Genomic DNA, 21,055 nt, shown 5'->3' with positions numbered 1-21,055 from the left:
TGTTGTTGTCGTTCGAGTCCCGTCCTTTGAGCTGTGCCCATTCTCCCAGCAAGCATCCCGTTGCCCTCGTCCAGGAATGACTCAGTGGAGGTAGCCAATCAGAAGCGCCTGTTGCGGACCCTGGAGCAGCTGACCAATCGGCTGAAGCGGACGCTGGCCAAGCAGCCTCTGTCGTCATATCACGTGTCTTCGGAGATGATTGTGGTGGCTGACCCCAAGTCCCTGGAGAGCAAGAGGGCCTCTCTGTTCTGCCGACCTGGGTCTGTACTGAAGGGGAGGATGTGTGGTGAGTAGTGGGCCATGAGATACACACAGTAACAGTATATATCTTTAGCATGGTCTCCAGGTTCACAGTGTCCACATAGAGTATTAATGAATGAATTAATGGATTGATGGATGGATGGATGAATTAATTCACGGATGAGTGTCCATATGGGTTGCTGTGTGCCTCAGTCCAGTGTCCAGGTGGGGATCTACTACTCTCTAGTTATGTGTGGTAATGTGTAAATATGTCTGGCTCGGTGTGGTAATGTGTAAATATGTCTGGCTATGTGTGGAAATATGTAAATATGTAAATATGTCTGGCTATGTGTGGTACTGTGTAAATATGTCTGGCTATGTGTGGTAATGTGTAAATATGTCTGGCTATGTGTATAAATATGTAAATATGTAAATATGTCTGGCTATGTGTGGTACTGTGTAAATATGTCTGGCTATGTGTGGTAATGTGTAAATATTTCTGGTTGTGTGTGGTAATGTAGCTGATTATATGTGGTTATGTATTCTGTGTGTTCCAGTCCAGTGTCCAGTGGGAACCTACTACTCCCTGGAGTATGCAGAGTGTGAGAGCTGCTGGCTGGGGTCCTTCCAGGAACAGGAGGGTCAGATGGAGTGTAAGACCTGTCCTGATGGATCCTCCACAGCCTACCTCCACGCACGCAGCCAGGACCAGTGCAAAGGTAAAGCACTGTAACCCTCCAGAGGAAGAACAATGTAACCCTCCAGAGGTAAAACACTGTCACCCTCCAGAGGTATAACACTGTAACCCTCCAGAGGTAAAACTTTGTAACCCTCCAGAGGTAAAACTTTGTAACCCTCCAGGGGTAAAACATTGTAACCCTCCAGGGGTAAAACTTTATAACCCTCCAGAGGTAAAACTTTGTAACCCTCCAGGGGTAAAACATTGTAACCCTCCAGGGGTAAAACACTGTAACCCTCCGGAGGTAAAACACTGTAACCCTCCAGAGGTAAATCTTTGTAACCCTCCAGGGGTAAAACATTGTAACCCTCCAGGGGTAAAACTTTGTAACCCTCCGGAGGTAAAACACTGTAACCCTCCAGAGGTAAAACACTGTAACCCTCCAGAGGTAAAACACTGTAACCCTCCAGAGGTAAAACTTTGTAACCCTCCAGAGGTAAAACCTTGTAACCCTCCGGAGGTAAAACACTGTAACCCTCCAGAGGTAAAACACTGTAACCCTCCAGGGGTAAAACTTTGCAACCCTCCGGAGGTAAAACACTGTAACCCTCCAGAGGTAAAACATTGTAACCCTCCAGGGGTAAAACATTGTAACCCACCAGAGGTAAAACTTTGTAACCCTCCAGGGGTAAAACATTGTAACCCTCCAGAGGTAAAACGCTGTAACCCTCCAGAGGTAAAACATTGTAACCCTCCAGAGGTAAAATGCTGTAACCCTCCAGAGTTAAATGCTGTAACCCTCCAGAGGTAAAACGCTGTAACCGTCCAGAGGTAAATGCTGTAACCCTCCCGAGGTAAAAGACATGTACAAGGTCCTCATACATTTGTTATACTGTACATAGGCCTGGAGTTTTTCTGACCAAGTGAACTGACTTGGAAAAAAACACTGGGTCTCAGTACCTTGTCAGAACTGACCAGGAAAAATGTTGGGTCCTAAAATACTGTATCATCAACTCTATTCATCATGAGCAGGTGGCACCATTTCTACAATATCCTGAAGGCAAAAACTCAATGACCTCTTTACTGTGATATGTTTATAGTGTATGTGTTTCTGTGGGTGTGTTTCAGAGCAGTGCAGGCCTGGAGGTTACTCTGTCAACGGGCTGGAGACGTGTGAGTCGTGCCCACTGGGGTACTACCAGCCTGGGTTGGGGTCCAGAGAGTGTCTGGTCTGTCCGGATGAGACCTCCACCGTCACCAGCGGGGCAAGGGAGATGTCTGAGTGTGGAGGTGAGTTAGAGAGAGAGAGACAGAAACTATACAATACTCAGACTCTGAACACACCACTGAGCCTGTGAAGAGGCAGCGGTCTAAGGTACTGCATCTCAGTGTAAGAGGCGTCACTACAGTCCCTGGTTCGAATCCAGGCTGAAACACATCCGGCCGTGATCGGGGGGCCCATAGGGCGGCGCACAATTGCCCCAGCGTCTGGCCGGGGTAGGTTTGGCTGGGGTAGGCCGTCATTGTAAATAAGAATTTGTTATTAACTGACTTGCCTAGTTAAATAAAATAAAAGAGGGTAGGGGAAATCACAGACATGACACTGTGACTGAACTCACTTACTATGCTTAACAATATGATAACTGAGCTTACTTTCATGTGTGACACTGACTAACTGTCTCCCCTCTCCCCTTCCCCTCCAGTTCCTTGTTTGGCAGGTCATTTCTCTAGAACAGGGTTGGTCCCCTGCTACCCCTGCCCCAGGGACTACTACCAACCCAACCACGGCCGCTCCTACTGCCTCGCCTGCCCTTTCTATGGCACCACCACAGTCACCGGGGCCACTGCCATACAACACTGCTCCAGTGAGTTTCACATCACACCCTACTGTTACACTACACTGGCTGAGTTTCACATCACACCCTACTGTTACACTACACTGGCTGAGTTTCACATCACACCCTACTGTTACACTACACTGGCTGAGTTTCACATCACACCCTACTGTTACACTACACTGGCTGAGTTTCACATCACACCCTACTGTTACACTACACTGGCTGAGTTTCACATCACACCCTACTGTTACACTACACTGGCTGAGTTTCACATCACACCCTACTGTTACACTACACTGGCTGAGTTTCACATCACACCCTACTGTTACACTACACTGGCTGAGTTTCACATCACACCCTACTGTTACACTACACTGGCTGAGTTTCACATCACACCCTACTGTTACACAACACTGGCTGAGTTTCACATCACACCCTACTGTTACACTACACTGGCTGAGTTTCACATCACACCCTACTGTTACACTACACTGGCTGAGTTTCACACACCCTACTGTTACACTACACTGGCTGAATGTTTCACATCACATATTCCTTATTGCTCATACAGTATTACACCAAATGTTACTGGTGAAACTGGAACTGAATTGAGTTTCATCACACCCTACTGTTGCCCAAACTTTGGCTGAGTTTCATCTGTAATGCCATCCTATTCCTCATAGGACTACTGACACATGGCTCTGGTCAAAATGACACTAGACTAGTAACAGAGCTTTATTTGAGACCGTAGACATACACCATTGTTTGAGACTTGGCCACTGAATGGAAAAGGGATTTTGATAAATCAGGAAAGAATGGAAATGTTACACTACACTGAGCTGAATGTAATAGACATTGACTAATAATTACACCATATTGGAGAATGGAAATGCTCATTACAGTATATATGGGCAACCAAATGTTCCTCTGGTGAAATGTCTTAGAAGTTAGGGAATGAAATTAGACATGTGTATTCATGACACCCTTTTCCCCTATGGTGCCCAAACTTTGACCTGAGTCTGCATCTGTAATGCCATGTATTAGACATGTGACTATTAGACATGTGATGGAGAATGGAAATTCCTCATAGGAATGGAAATGTATTAGACATGTGACTCTGGGAATGGAAAATGACATGTGACTACTGGAGACTGGAAAGTAACATGTGCTGGAGAATGGAAATGTATTAGACATATTTGACATGTGACTAATGGAGAATGGAAATGTATTAGACATGTGACTAATGGACCATGGAAATGTTTGAGACTTGGCCACTGAATGGAAAAAGACATGTGATTTTGATAATGTGACTGGAGAATGGAAAAAGACATGTGACTAATGGAGAATGGAAATTAGACATGTGACTAATGGAGAATGGAAATGTATTAGACATGTGACTAATGGAGAATGGAAATGTATTAGACATGTGACTAATGGAGAATGGAAATGTATTAGACATGTGACTACTGGGGAATGGAAATGTCATTGACTACATGTGACTAGACATGTGACTAATGGGAATGGAAATGTATTAGACATGTGACTAATGGAGAATGGAAATGTATTAGACATGTGACTAATGGAGAATGGAAATGTATTAGACATGTGACTAATGGAGAATGGAAATGTATTAGACATGTGACTACTGGGGAATGGAAATGTCTTAGACATGTGACTACTGGGGAATGGAAATGTCTTAGACATGTGACTAATGGAGAATGGAAATGTATTAGACATGTGACTAATGGAGAATGGAAATGTATTAGACATGTGACTAATGGAGAATGGAAATGTATTAGACATGTGACTACTGGAGAATGGAAATGTATTAGACATGTGACTAATGGAGAATGGAAATGTATTAGACATGTGACTAATGGAGAATGGAAATGTATTAGACATGTGACTAATGGAGAATGGAAATGTATTAGACATGTGACTAATGGAGAATGGAAATGTATTAGACATGTGACTAGACATGTGAGAATGGAAATGTATTAGACATGTGACTACTGGAGAATGGAAATGTATTAGACATGTGACTAATGGAGAATGGAAATGTATTAGACATGTGACTAATGGAGAATGGAAATGTATTAGACATGTGACTAATGGAGAATGGAAATGTATTAGACATGTGACTAATGGAGAATGGAAATGTATTAGACATGTGACTACTGGAGAATGGAAATGTATTAGACATGTGACTAATGGAGAATGGAAATGTATTAGACATGTGACTACTGGAATGGAAATGTATTAGAATGGAAATGTATTAGACATGTGACTAATGGAGAATGGAAATGTATTAGACATGTGACTAATGGAGAATGGAAATGTCTTAGACATGTGACTAATGGAGAATGGAGAATGAAATGTATTAGACATGTGACTAATGGAGAATGGAAATGTATTAGACATGTGACTACTGGGGAATGGAAATGTATTAGACATGTGACTACTGGGAATGGAAATGTATTAGAAATGTGACTTAGACATGTGACTAATGGAGAATGGAAATGTATTAGACATGTGACTACTGGAGAATGGAAATGTATTAGACATGTGACTACTGGAGAATGGAAATGTATTAGACATGTGACTAATGGAGAATGGAAATGTATTAGACATGTGACTAATGGAGAATGGAAATGTATTAGACATGTGACTAATGGAGAATGGAAATGTATTAGACATGTGACTAATGGAGAATGGAAATGTATTAGACATGTGACTACTGGGGAATGGAAATGTCTTAGACATGTGACTACTGGGGAATGGAAATGTCTTAGACATGTGACTACTGGGGAATGGAAATGTCTTAGACATGTGACTAATGGAGAATGGAAATGTATTAGACATGTGACTAATGGAGAATGGAAATGTAATAGACATGTGACTACTGGGGAATGGAAATGTATTAGACATGTGACTAATGGAGAATGGAAATGTATTAGACATGTGACTACTGGGGAATGGAAATGTATTAGACATGTGACTACTGGAGAATGGAAATGTCTTAGACATGTGACTAATGGAGAATGGAAATGTATTAGACATGTGACTAATGGAGAATGTGAAATGTGGAAATTAGACATGTGACTAATGGAGAATGGAAATGTATTAGACATGTGACTACTGGGGAATGGAAATGTATTAGACATGTGACTACTGGAGAATGGAAATGTATTAGACATGTGACTAATGGAGAATGGAAATGTATTAGACATGTGACTACTGGAGAATGGAAATGTATTAGACATGTGACTAATGGAGAATGGAAATGTATTAGACATGTGACTAATGGAGAATGGAAATGTATTAGACATGTGACTACTGGAGAATGGAAATGTATTAGACATGTGACTAATGGAGAATGGAAATGTATTAGACATGTGACTACTGGAGAATGGAAATGTATTAGACATGTGACTAATGGAGAATGGAAATGTATTAGACATGTGACTAATGGAGAATGGAAATGTATTAGAATGGAGAATGGAAATGTGACTGACTGGAGAATGGAAATGTATTAGACATGTGACTAATGGAGAATGGAAATGTATTAGACATGTGACTACTGGAGAATGGAAATGACTCTGGAGAATGGAAATGTTAGACATGTGACTAATGGAGAATGGAAATGTATTAGACATGTGACTAATGGAGAATGGAAATGTATTAGACATGTGACTAGACATGTGACTGGAGAATGGAAATGTATTAGACATGTGACTAATGGAGAATGGAAATGTATTAGACATGTGACTACTGGAGAATGGAAATGTAATAGACATGTGACTACTGGAGAATGGAAATGTCTTAGACATGTGACTAATGGAGAATGGAAATGTATTAGACATGTGACTAATGGAGAATGGAAATGTATTAGACATGTGACTAATGGAGAATGGAAATGTATTAGACATGTGACTACTGGAGAATGGAAATGTATTAGACATGTGACTACTGGAGAATGGAAATGTATTAAACATGTGACTAATGGAGAATGGAAATGTCTTAGACATGTGACTAATGGAGAATGGAAATGTATTAGACATGTGACTACTGGAGAATGGAAATGTATTAGACATGTGACTACTGGAGAATGGAAATGTATTAAACATGTGACTACTGGGGAATGGAAATGTCTTAGTCATGTGACTAATGGGGAATGAAATACCCTACAAAATAAAGGTTGTGGCTGTAGAATAGATATGAGCTTAATGAAACCCTCTCTCTTTTTTTCTCTCGGCCAATTCTGTCTTTCTTTCTTTCTCTCTATCCCCCCCTCTCACTCTCTCTCTCTCTCTCTCTCTCTCTCTCTCTCTCTCTCTCTCTCTCTCTCTCTCTCTCTCTCTCTCTCTCTCTCTCTCTCTCTCTCTCTCTATCTATCTCTCCTCCTCTCTGTCTCCCCCCCTCTCACTCTCCCTTTCTCCCTCTCTCCCTTTCTCCATCCCCTCTGTCAGGTTTTGGCTCTAGTTTCCTGCCCAAAGAGCAGAGTGTGACATCAGCCCCAGAAGTGGTGGTATCCCAGGACTACCAGGCTAGCAGCCAGGTGAGACTGACTGACTGACCTTTGTCCTCAAGGGGTTACCCTGCAAACAATAATGAGTCACTAGGACGTCCCTGGGACGTCACAAAATGGTCGCCTAAAGTTGTCAGGATGTTGTGTCATGGTCCCCTGGAGGTTTTGTCTAGTTCCCGGTTTGTCCCAGGGCCGTTCCCGACAACGTTTTAGGATGTTCTTGGAATGTTGCGTCATGGTCCCCTGGAAGTTTTTGTCTAATTCCCAGTTTGTCCCGGAGAAGTCACCTGATGGTCGCAAAGAAATGTTCTCCTCCTCCAAAACATTTTTTACCCAGGGCACGCGCACCCTAGTTTCACTACACATCTCCCCTTGTTACTGTTGCTAAGGCCCTGATTGGTGAACCACTGATCCAGTCACAGCTCTTTGTCTTTTGGCAATGCTAGGGACACCCACCCATAAAAAAAGTGATTTTAGGATTGTTGGAACAAAGTCTAATGCTGTGTAAATGCTTGAGTTGAATAATTTTCCACAGCTGTCCAGTAACCTCTTTACATCCAGCACCACACATAGGAGTGATTTATTACTGTCTCCTTATCTCTGAGACACTAACAGCCAGCCAGGCTAAACTCTTCCCTTGTCTGTTTGGGCTCTAAAGGCCTTATCAATCAGCCCCTATCTTAGACACATAGGCTGTGAGAACTGGTTAGAACTGGTTCTTGTTTTTATTATTTTTTCTAAGGAAGTGGAGCCAATTATCTTATCTCTTTTGTAAGCTGGCCTCCCCCTTGGAGGGGTAACACAGCTCTGTGTAGATGAAGTCTATAAAGACGCTGTGATTTGTAAATAATCAAGTTCCTCTCCGGGAAATTTCAGGAGAGTTAACTTCCTTGCAATCGCTTGAATAAACCCTTAAAAACAAGCTCTGCCTGATCGTTGGAACAAGTTCTTCCTCAACAGTGTTTTGGAACTTAAATATTTGGCACACATATTTACATTGTGTATGTTTATTCATACATTATTCAACATGTCCTCTCCTGACGGATTTCACCTGTAGGCCTATTCCTACACTTAGCACTTCACAGTAAACCTTAGCTCTGTTAAAATACACTTAAATTCAGGAGTAACATGAAAACAGAATAATATGCCCCACCATCATTAGACAACTATACTGAAAACCCAATCTAAAATTACTGAAATAAGTTCATTAAATAAATAAGAGAATAGCAGTGCGGGTTGAGAGCTTCAAGTTCCTTGGTGTCCACATCACCAAATATTATGGTCCAAACACACCAAGACAGTCGTGAGGAGGGCACAACAACCACTATTCCCCCTCAGGAGACTGAAAAGATTTGTCATGGGTCCCCAGATCCTCAAAAGGTTCTACAGCTGCACTATCGAGAGTATACTGACCGGTTGTACCATCGCCTGGTATGGCAACTGCTCGGCATCCGACCGTAAGGCACCGGGGCCAAGCTTCCTGCCATCCAGGACCTCTATACTAAAAATTGTCAAAAACTCCAGCCACCCAAGTCATAGACTGTTCTCTCTGCTACCGTACGGCAAGTAGTACCGGAGCCCCAAGTCAAGGTCCAGAAGGCTCCTTAACAGCTTCTACCCCCCAAGCCATAAGACTGCTGGACAATTCATCAAAATGGCTACATGGACTATTTACATTGACCCCCCTTTTATTATACGGCTGCTACTCGCTGTTTATTATCTATGCATAGTCACTTTGCCCCTATCTACAGTGCATTCACTAAGTATTCAGACCCCTTGACTTTTTCCACATTTTGTTACGTTACAGCCTTATTCTAAAATGTATTAAATATGTTTTTTTGCTCAACAATCTACACACAATGCCCCATAATGACAAAGCAAAAACAGGTTTTTAGAGATTGTAAACATATATAAAAAATGTAAAACTGAAATATCACATTTACTTAAGTATTTAGATCCTTTACTCAGTACTTTGTTGAAGCACCTTTGACAGAGATAACAGCCTTGAGTCCTCTTGTGTTTGACGCTACAAGCTTGGCACACCTATATTTTGGGAGTTTCTCTCATTCTTCTCTGCAGATTCTCTCAAGCTCTGTCAGGTTGGATGGGGAGCGTCGCTGCAGAGCTATTTTCAGGTCTCTCCAGAGATTTTCGATCGGGTTCAAGTCCGGGTTCTGGCTGGGCCACTCAAGGACATTCAGAGACTTGTCCCGAAGCCACTCCTGCGTTGTCTTGGCTGTGTGCTAAGGGTTGTTGTCCTGTTGGAAGGTGAACCTTCGCTCCAGTCTGAGGTCCCAAGTGCCCAGGAGCAGGTTTTCATCAAGGATCTCTCTGTTCTTTGCGCCGTACACCTTTCCCTAAATCCTGACAAGTCTCCCAGTCCCTGCCTCTGAAACAAATCCCCACAGCATGATGCTGCCACCACGATGCTCGCACTCTTTTGTTTTTCTCCAGACATGGCATTTGGCATTCAGGCCAAAGTGTTCCATCTTGGTTTTATCAGACCAGAGAATCATGTTTCTCATGCTCTGAGAGTCTTTTTTGTTACCCTTCCCCAGATCTGTGCCTCGACACAATCCTGTATCGGAGCTCTACGGACAATTACTTCGACCTCATGCCTTACTTTTTGCTCTGACATGCACTGTCAAATGTAGGGCCTTATATAGACAGATGTGTGCCTTTCCAAGTCTTGTCCAATCAATTGAATTTACCACAGGTGGACTCCAGTCAAGTTGTAGAATCTCAAGGAGGATCAATGTAAACAGGATGCACCTGAGCTCAATTTCGAGGCTCATAGAAAATGTGTCTTTTACAGATTCAGTACCTATGGTCCGAAAACCTATGTAAATATGGTATTCTTTTAGTTTTTTTTGTTATGAATTTACAAAAATGTCTGAAAATCTGTTTTTGCCTCTCATTAAGTGATATTGTGTGTAGATTGATGAGGGAAAAAATAATTTAATCAATTTTAGAATAAGGCTGTAATGTAACAAAATGTGGAAACGGTCAAGGGGTCTGAATACTTTCTGAATGCACTTTACATGTACATATTACCTCAATTACCTCGATTAACCTGTACGCCCGCACATTGACCCAGTACCGGTATCCCCTTGTATATATCTTCGTTATTGTTATTTTATTGTGTTTCTTTTTTTACTTTAGTTTATTTCATAAATATTTTCTTAACTATTCTTTTCTTAAAACTGCACTGTTGGGCTTGTAAGTAAGCATTTCACAGTAAATTCTACACCTGTTGTATTCGCAACATGTGACGAATAAAATTTGATTTGTTTGATTTGAGATGGCACTCTTTTGTTAAGTGCACATTTGTATTATAGGTACTGAATGTGTAGAAGACTTCAGAGAAAGCTGCAGACTTTGTGGTACAGCAGCAGAAATCCCAGGTGGGGTCATATTGGAAAGTCAGTACTAAGTAATCATGTCAAATGTAATCATATTGTCATTTATTAAAGGTTTTTATACTATTTTAGCTGGACAGCGTACCACTTACCTTAAAACACCCATACTATTTCATCACTTTATAATGGGACACCTGCGACCATCACCTGACAAAAATCTCCAGGGGACCATGACACAATGTCCCAAGAACGTGCTAAAAACGTCCGTGGGGACATCCAGGGACAGACCGGGGGGGGGGGGGGGGGTTTGGAGAATACGTCCAGGGGACCATGTCACAATGTCTTGGGGACGTACCTGGGACGAACCGGTAACTAGACAAAACCTCCAGGGGACCATGACACAACGTTCCAAGAACTTCCCTGGGGACGTACCTGGGACAAACTGTGAACTAGACTAAACCTCCAGGGGACCATGACACAGTGTCCAAAGAACATCCTAACAACGTCATCACGTGGTGTCCTAAGGACTAGTAAAATGAAAGTCCTTAAAACATCCAGAAAGGTCCTGACATGGTCCTCAATGACATCCTGGTAACTTACAGGGAACTAAACAAAGGTCCCCAGAGAAGTTCTCTTGGACTAGAGTGCACTGGGGATGATGAGTTGTAATCAGTAATGCTTTAGTGTGGAATGTGATGGAAGTATGGAGTATGGAATGTGAGAATGAGATGCTCTCTTTCTCCTGAAGTGATCACACTCTACACTCATGACCATAGCTCACAACCACATGACTGTACCTGCATCTCCTCAGGTGTTCCATGAGTGTTTCCTGAATCCGTGTCAGAACAGGGGCACGTGTGAGGAGGTGGGGGCGGGATACGTGTGCACCTGTCTACCTGGTTTCACAGGTAAACTAAAACAGTTATGAATGGAATGAAAAGAGAACTTCCACATGTCACAGTGTTCTTCTGTCCCTCTCCTCGCCCCAACCTGGGCATGAATCAGGGACTCTCTGCACACATGAACAACCCTCGAAGCACCATGACCTATGATGTCACAAGAGCCAAGGCCCTTGCAGAGCAAGGGAGACAACTACTTTAAGGTCTTAGAGCAAGTGACATCACCGATTAAAACGCCGCTAACCAGCTAGCCATATCACACCGGTTACACACACACTTAAGCTTTCAGTCAAACAATGATCATTAGAGCAATGAGAAGTTAATATTAGTTATAAACTGGGTGGTTTGAGCACTGAATGTTGATTGGCTGACAGCTGTGGTATATCACACCGTATACCACGGGTTTGACAAACTTCTATTTTTACTGCTTCAATAACCTTGGTAACCAGTTTATAATACTAATAAGGCACCACTGGGGTTTGTAATATATGGCCAATATAGCACGGCTAAGGGCTGTGTCCATATACCACATCACCTCGGGCAGTTGTCTTATATCACTGTGTCGATGTGTTTCTCTCTCAGGGGCTAAGTGTGAGAGTGACATAGATGAGTGTGACTCGGCACCCTGTCAGAATGACGGTCTCTGTAAGGATGGCATGGGAGACTTCCTCTGTCAGTGTAGACCTGGCTTTGTAGGTATGGAGACGTCACAACAACTACACACTGTCCTCCACATCATGACTGTCCACTGTCCTCCATGTCATGACTGTCCACTGTCCTCCATGTCATGACTGTCCACTGTCCTCCATGTCATGACTGTCCACTGTCCTCCATGTCATGACTGTCCACTGTCCTCCATGTCATGACTGTCCACTGTCCTCCATGTCATGACTGTCCACTGTCCTCCACGTCATGACTGTCCACTGTCCTCCATGTCATGACTGTCCACTGTCCTCCACATCATGACTGTCCACTGTCCTCCACATCATGACTCTCCACTGTCCTCCACTTCATGTCTGTCCACTGTCCTCCACGTCATGACTGTCCACTGTCCTCCATGTCATGACTGTCCACTGTCCTCCACTTCATGTCTGTCCACTGTCCTCCACGTCATGACTGTCCACTGTCCTCCATGTCATGACTGTCCACTGTCCTCCACATCATGACTGTCCACTGTCCTCCACATCATGACTCTCCACTGTCCTCCACTTCATGACTGTCCGCTGTCCTCCATGTCATGACTCTCCACTGTCCTCCACTTCATGACTGTCCACTGTCCTCCACGTCATGACTGTCCACTGTCCTCCACATCATGACTGTCCACTGTCCTCCACGTCATGACTGTCCACTGTCCTCCACGTCATGACTGTCCACTGTCCTCCACGTCATGACTGTCCACTGTCCTCCACATCATGACTGTCCACTGTCCTCCACACAGACACATCTTCTTTGAGGATTTATCAGACATTCAGTAGCCTGGGTGCTGTAATCTGTTTCTGCTTTGCCAAAACCTTTATCTGGCACCAAAGCTGCATTTAGTACTATTTGATGGCAGATGTGTGTATATGACTGACTGCTGGTCCTCTGTCCTGTCCCAGGTTCTCTGTGCGAGGCAGAGGTGAATGAGTGTAGCTCCTTCCCCTGTCTGAACGAGGGAGTGTGTGTGGACGAGATCAACCAGTACACCTGCAGCTGTGCTGACGGCTTCACAGGTGGGATCACTCTGCCTCGCCTCCCTCCCAGACTCCTTGGGCACTTCAGTTACCTGTATTCATAATTGCATGAACATTGCCTGAATATACTGCAGAGGCAGCCCCTTAAACATTTAAATTAAACCTTGCATTTGTAATAATCACAATGCTGCATTCTATGCTACTACTGCAGAAGGGAACACGTGTAAAATGATCACATGGCAAATTATTTATTTAATTTAAAACTATAATTATCATAATATGCCAAATAAAAAACATTGTCCTGCTAAAGGCAAATACCAACAAAACCATTTTTTTTTAGCAACATCCACAAAAAAAATGCTTTCATTTATACAGCAAACATTCAATGCCAGTAATGGAATTAATTGAGTTCTCCAGTACTCACGCGATATTTTGCCTTGTGATCAACAACACGACAACAGCTTCAACCAAAGGGGACTCTGCTCCACTCAGTTTAGTGGCACCACATGTGGCCAGACAGCTGGATTATGGAACACCCTGCCAACCAGTGCTGTACGTTTGTTATACAGTATGTAGCTTATAGGCAAACCAGTCATGTGAACACTAAGACATTCTGACTCTTAAGATGTTACATACTGTAGGACCAAGGGACAATGAAAACTCTGATGTAACTTTATCATTATATTGTATATTGTTGTATATTTGGATTATTAGATATTTGTATATCTATATCTATCTCTCATCTCTCATCTCTCTCTCTCTCTCTCTCTCTCTCTCTCTCTCTCTCTCTCTCTCTCTCTCTCTCTCTCTCTCTCTCTCTCTCTCTCTCTCTCTCTCTCTCTCTCTCTCTCTCTCTCATTTATACCGTTCAAAAGTTTGTTGACGTTGAGACTGGTGTTTTGCGGGTACTATTTAATGAACCTGCCAGTTGAGGACTTGTGAGGCATCTGTTTCTCAAACTAGACACTCGAATGTGTCATCGATTCACCTCCTCTGCGTCTCACAAAGACACAATGCAATGTCCTGTTGTGCATGGTCCCTGAGAAATAAACAAAGAAATCAATCTGATCTTTTTCCTTTCTGTCTTCTAGGTTCCCGTTGTGAGCTGGAGATAGATGAGTGTCTGTCCAGTCCGTGTCTGAACGGGGGGGTGTGTGACGACCTGATGGGGGGGTACTCCTGCACCTGCCTCCCGGGCTACTCTGGTTACCGCTGTGAGGTCAATGTGAATGAGTGTAACAGCGCCCCCTGTCTGAATGGAGGGACATGTCAGGACGCGGTCAACAACTTCAGGTAACAAGAAGGAACAGCTGACCGCTGTCAACCAACTAAGCAGTGGTGTACTTTTATTTATTTATTTTTTATTATATATAATCTTTTGCATATTTATGTTTTATTTTTGTGGAAAATATGTGTTGAATTGTTTTCAAACTTGAGATTTTAGTGAAATATGGGTGGGACTTCAGTCAGTTATTCAGCATTTGTAAGGCTTAAAGGAATATGATTGTGTATGAAGTTCACTGAACAGGTATATATGACAGTCTTCTCTCTCTGTATGCAGGTGTCTGTGTGTGGAGGGCTACCGTGGCAGGCTGTGCCAGGTGGATGTTGATGAGTGTCAGGCTAACCTTTGTATCAACGGGGCCACCTGTATAGACGGACCGGGCTCCTACACCTGCCGCTGCCCTCCTGGGTTCAACGGAAGCAGGTGTGAGACAGGTATAGACGCCATGGAGGAGGAGTAGAGAGGGGGATGAGTGGAAGAGGGGTAGAGAGAGGGGGATGAGTGGAGAAGGAGCAGAGAGAGGGGATGAGTGGAGGAGGGGTAGAGAGAGGGGGATGAGTGGAGGAGGAGCAGAGAGAGGAGGATGAGTGGAGGAGGGGTGGAGGAGAGAGGGGGATGAGTGGAGAAGGAGCAGAGAGAGGGGATGAGTGGAGGAGGGGTAGAGAGAGGGGGATGAGTGGAGGAGGAGCAGAGAGAGGGGATGAGTGGAGGAGGGGTAGAGAGAGGGGGATGAGTGGAGGAGGAGCAGAGAGAGGGGGATGAGTGGAGGAGGGGCAGAGAGAGGGGGATGAGTGGAGGAGGGGTAGAGAGAGGGGGATGAGTGGAGGAGGAGCAGAGAGAGGGGGATGAGTGGAGGAGGGGTAGAGAGAGGGGGATGAGTGGAGGAGGAGCAGAGAGAGGGGGATGAGTGGAGGAGGGGTAGAGAGAGGAGGATGAGTGTATAAATGTTGGTACAATTTTAAGTTATTAAAATAATAAGTACAAATAAATAAAAAGCAATTGCTGGAACCAACGAGTCTGTTGCTCAACCAGGAGTGGTTTATTTTTCTTACCGAAATGATTCAACAGAAAGGATCATTTGTTGGGAGCACAAGCAGTAGAAAAGTAAATGTGAGGTTTCACTACTCATTGGAGGCATTGGTGCCGAACGTCTGGTTGTCTAATCGAAGGAAATGTCTTTCTTAAAGTTTGATTTTACAGCCTAATGGACTGATCTGGTCCTTTTTTTCTGGATCAATATCTATTTAATATGAATCAACAACTGCTCCTTTACTTAAAAATCAATTTTCATACACACATCATTTCTGGCCCAAAACACTTTTTCTCCTTCTAACCTCAATGACCTGGAAACTGCTCTTCCTATTTACACCTAAAACTTTTTCATAATAATTGTAATATTTTTTTCACTCGTTTACTGCCTAAACATTCTCTTCCCTTCAGAGATGTCGACTTCATTCAACCTGGATTTCGAGGTGTCGGGTATCCATGGTTATGTAATGATGGACGGGGTGATGCCTGCGCTGACGGAGATCACGTGTACGTTCTGGATGAGGTCATCAGACACCACCAACTACGGCACTCCCATCTCCTACGCCGTGGAGGAAAGTGACAACGCCTTCCTGCTCATAGACTACAACGGGTCAGTACTGACACACACATACAGGGGAACATACGTGTTCGTGCATGACTAGGGAGAGTGACTAGGATGGATATTTGTTTATTTCTGTATTTGGAACTAGTTCTTATTCTAGTCCACACAAAATGCTTTCTCTCTCATTCTCTCATTCTCTCATTCTCTCATTCTCTCTCTCTCTCTCTCTCTGTCTCTCTCTCTCTCTCCCCAGGTGGGTCCTATACATCAATGGTAAGGACAGGATCACAGACTGCCCGGCGGTCAACACGGGCCAGTGGCACCACATTGGGGTGTCATGGCGAAGCTGGGACGGGGACTGGAGGGTCTATATCAACGGAAACCCCTCAGATGGAGGGAAAGGCCTGTCAGTGGGCACCACCATCCCAGGTGTAGTGCTATCCTGCTCATTCTACTGAATCACCTTAGTACCTCATTGAGTCCTCGTTGTCTGCTGCTTAATAGTATCTATGTGTGGCAAAGTGTGGCGTATCATAAAGTAGAATGATTTTATTTTGCGTGTCTTAATGAAGTAATAGCAATGAGGTTTTGACATCTTTTAGGCTGATTTCATAGAACTCAAAGACTAGTGGTTAACCTCTGAACCTTGACCCTGCCCTGCAGGTGGAGGGGCACTGGTGCTGGGCCAGGACCAGGACCAGAGGGGTGAAGGCTTTAACCCCGTGGAGTCCTTCGTGGGGTCCCTCAGCCAGCTCCACATCTGGGACAGAGTTCTGGACCCACAACAAGTAAATCACACTGACACACACACATTCAGACTGTCCTACTGCTTTATAACCTGAAACACACACACATTCAGACTGTCCTACTGCTTTATAACCTGAAACACACACACATTCAGACTGTCCTACTGCTTTATAACCTGAAACACACACACATTCAGACTGTCCTACTGCTTTATAACCTGACACACACACATTCAGACTGTCCTACTGCTTTATAACCTGAAACACACACATTCAGACTGTCCTACTGCTTTATAACCTGAAACACACACACATTCAGACTGTCCTACTGCTTTATAACCTGACACACACACATTCAGACTGTCCTACTGCTTTATAACCTGACACACACACATTCAGACTGTCCTACTGCTTTATAACCTGACACACACACATTCAGACTGTCCTACTGCTTTATAACCTGACACACACACATTCAGACTGTCCTACTGCTTTATAACCTGACACACACACATTCAGACTGTCCTACTGCTTTATAACCTGAAACACACACACATTCAGACTGTCCTACTGCTTTATAACCTGACACACACACATTCAGACTGTCCTACTGCTTTATAACCTGACACACACACATTCAGACTGTCCTACTGCTTTATAACCTGACACACACACATTCAGACTGTCCTACTGCTTTATAACCTGAAACACACACACATTCAGACTGTCCTACTGCTTTATAACCTGACACACACACATTCAGACTGTCCTACTGCTTTATAACCTGACACACACACATTCAGACTGTCCTACTGCTTTATAACCTGAAACACACACACATTCAGACTGTCCTACTGCTTTATAACCTGACACACACACATTCAGACTGTCCTACTGCTTTATAACCTGACACACACACATTCAGACTGTCCTACTGCTTTATAACCTGAAACACACACACATTCAGACTGTCCTACTGCTTTATAACCTGAAACACACACACATTCAGACTGTCCTACTGCTTTATAACCTGAAACACACACACATTCAGACTGTCCTACTGCTTTATAACCTGACACACACACATTCAGACTGTCCTACTGCTTTATAACCTGAAACACACAAACATTCAGACTGTCCTACTGCTTTATAACCTGAAACACACACACATTCAGACTGTCCTACTGCTTTATAAACTGAAACACACACACATTCAGACTGTCCTACTGCTTTATAACCTGACACACACACATTCAGACTGTCCTACTGCTTTATAACCTGAAACACACACACATTCAGACTGTCCTACTGCTTTATAACCTGACACACACACATTCAGACTGTCCTACTGCTTTATAACCTGACACACACACATTCAGACTGTCCTACTGCTTTATAACCTGAAACACACACACATTCAGACTGTCCTACTGCTTTATAACCTGAAACACACACACATTCAGACTGTCCTACTGCTTTATAACCTGAAACACACACACATTCAGACTGTCCTACTGCTTTATAACCTTTATTAACTGTCCCTGCTTTATAACCACACACACATTCAGACTGTCCTACTGCTTTATAACCTGAAACACACACACATTCAGACTGTCCTACTGCTTTATAACCTGAAACACACACACATTCAGACTGTCCTACTGCTTTATAACCTGACCACACACACACATTCAGACTGTCCTACTGCTTTATAACCTGAAACACACACACATTCAGACTGTCCTACTGCTTTATAACCTGACACACACACACATTCAGACTGTCCTACTGCTTTATAACCTGAAACACACATTCAGACACATTCAGACTGTCCTACTGTCCTTGCTTTATAACCTGAAACACACACACATTCAGACTGTCCTACTGCTTTATAACCTGACACACACACACATTCAGACTGTCCTACTGTTTTATAACCTGACACACACACACATTCAGACTGTCCTACTGCTTTATAACCTGAAACACACACACATTCAGACTGTCCTACTGCTTTATAACCTGAAACACACACACATTCAGACTGTCCTACTGCTTTATAACCTGAAACACACACACATTCAGACTGTCCTACTGCTTTATAACCTGAAACACACACACATTCAGACTGTCCTACTGCTTTATAACCTGAAACACACACACATTCAGACTGTCCTACTGCTTTATAACCTGAAACACACACACATTCAGACTGTCCTACTGCTTTATAACCTGAAACACACACACATACAGACTGTCCTACTGCTTTATAACCTGAAACACACACACATTCAGACTGTCCTACTGCTTTATAACCTGACACACACACACATTCAGACTGTCCTACTGCTTTATAACCTGAAACACACACACATTCAGACTGTCCTACTGCTTTATAACCTGAAACACACACACAGTCGACAGTCAACATCAAATCAAATTGTATTGGTCACATACACATGGTTAGCAGATGTTAATGCGAGTGTAGCGAAATGCTTGTGCTTCTAGTTCCGACAGTGCAGTAATATCTAACAAGTAATCTAACAATTCCCCAACTACCTAATACACACAAGTCTAAAGGGGTGAATGAGAATATGTACATATAAATGATGGCTGAGCGGCATAGGCAAGGTGCAATAGATGGTATAAAATACAGTATATACATATGAGATGAGTAATGTAGGATATGTTAACATTATTAAAGTGTCATTATTTAAGTGGCTTTATTTAAAGTGACTAGTCAATCCTACAGAAGATTTGTGAGCAGAACTGAAAAAGTGTGTGTGAGCAAGGAGGCCTACCCACCTGATTCAGTTATACCAGCTCTGTCAGGAGGAATTCACCCAACTTATTGTGGGAAGCTTGTGGAAGGCTACCTGAAACGTTTGACCCAAGTTAAACAATTTAAAGGCAATTCTGCCAAAAGCTCATTGAGTGTATTTAATCTTCTGACCCACTGGGAATGGGATGAAAGAAATTAAAGCTTTAATAAATAATTATCTCTATTATTATTCTGACATTTCACATTCTTAAAATAAAACTGTGATCCGAACTGACCTAAAACAGGATTTTAACTCGGATTAAATGTCAGGAATTGTGAAACTTCAACTGTATGTGGGTGAACCACCAATCATTTTCTGTACCTCTGCCCCATGAAGTGACCTCCATATTTCTCCGTAGATCAAGATCCTAGCCAGCACCTGCCCAGGGAAAAACATCAGAGGCAACGTCCTGGCCTGGCCTGACTTCCTCAATGGGGTGGTAGGGAGAGTGAAGACTAACCCCAACTGCATCTTCTGCGCTGGTGAGGGACAAACATAGGATCAGCTTACACTGGCCAAGTCCTCACCTTAACCATAGGCGGAGGGGGAACAAAACTGGTTTTAAAACCGTGTGTAGGAAAACATTAACCCACTTCATTCTCCTATTTGTGTTTGTCAGACTGCCCCCAGCTAGAGAACACAGTGCCTCACCTGCGTGCGTCCAGTCCAGCGGTCAGTCCCGGGTCTCAGACGCAGCTGTCCTGTGTTCCCGGCTTCTACCTGGTGGGGGAGCCGCTGCTGCAGTGTCACAACAAGGGAGAGTGGAGCCACGCCCTGCCTCGCTGTGAACGTGAGGGACCATTAGTTACACACACCCACATCCACGCATGAACATAGAGACACACACACACACACACACACACACACACACACACACACACACACACACACACACACACACACACACACACACACACACACACACACACACACACACACACACACACACACACACACACACACACACACACACACACACACACACACACACACACACACACACACACAGAGGTTACATTGGAGTCATCTATGTCCATAAGCATGGCCTCAGTAATAGAGAACAACCATCAAAAAGCAACAAACACCAAAACCATTCTGAGTACTGTCTATCTATAGGAGTACCAGATGGGGTAATAATCTCCATTCATAACCAAACATTTATCATGTAACCTGTGTATATCTACCTGTATAGGAGTAAAGTGTGGTTCTCCTTGGCCCCTGGAGCATGGTCTGTTCCAGGGTGCTGACTACCATGCAGGCAGCTCTGTGGTGTACCAGTGTAACCCAGGGTTCTACCTGCTGGGGGACGCCAAGGTCCTCTGTACCAACAGTGGGAAGTGGGGAGGCAACACACCCGCCTGCCTGGGTAAGACTGAAACGGACACAGTGGATGAA

At 43.6% G+C, this 21,055-nt stretch overlaps 1 protein-coding gene across 3 annotated transcripts in view; it reads left to right on the top strand.

Moving 5' to 3' along the window:
- The window catches only part of LOC124007728 (sushi, von Willebrand factor type A, EGF and pentraxin domain-containing protein 1-like), a 214,113-nt gene that overhangs the window by 152,943 nt on the left and 40,115 nt on the right, over positions 1-21,055 (top strand). For all 3 annotated transcript variants that reach the window (XM_046318456.1, XM_046318455.1, XM_046318457.1), the window contains 16 exons: positions 50-286; positions 798-959; positions 2,048-2,209; positions 2,623-2,784; positions 7,227-7,315; positions 11,456-11,552; positions 12,126-12,239; positions 13,142-13,255; positions 14,308-14,509; positions 14,778-14,935; positions 15,942-16,140; positions 16,346-16,521; positions 16,756-16,880; positions 20,019-20,142; positions 20,280-20,450; positions 20,853-21,026. In XM_046318456.1, coding sequence (XP_046174412.1) covers positions 50-286; positions 798-959; positions 2,048-2,209; positions 2,623-2,784; positions 7,227-7,315; positions 11,456-11,552; positions 12,126-12,239; positions 13,142-13,255; positions 14,308-14,509; positions 14,778-14,935; positions 15,942-16,140; positions 16,346-16,521; positions 16,756-16,880; positions 20,019-20,142; positions 20,280-20,450; positions 20,853-21,026 — 2,466 coding nt within the window. The remainder of the gene's footprint in view (positions 1-49; positions 287-797; positions 960-2,047; positions 2,210-2,622; positions 2,785-7,226; positions 7,316-11,455; positions 11,553-12,125; positions 12,240-13,141; positions 13,256-14,307; positions 14,510-14,777; positions 14,936-15,941; positions 16,141-16,345; positions 16,522-16,755; positions 16,881-20,018; positions 20,143-20,279; positions 20,451-20,852; positions 21,027-21,055) is intronic.

Source organism: Oncorhynchus gorbuscha, linkage group LG21 (genome assembly GCF_021184085.1).
Source record: "Oncorhynchus gorbuscha isolate QuinsamMale2020 ecotype Even-year linkage group LG21, OgorEven_v1.0, whole genome shotgun sequence".
NCBI lineage: Eukaryota > Metazoa > Chordata > Actinopteri > Salmoniformes > Salmonidae > Oncorhynchus > Oncorhynchus gorbuscha.
Note: the sequence above shows the minus strand (reverse complement) of the source record. Positions and strands in the feature narration are given on the sequence as shown.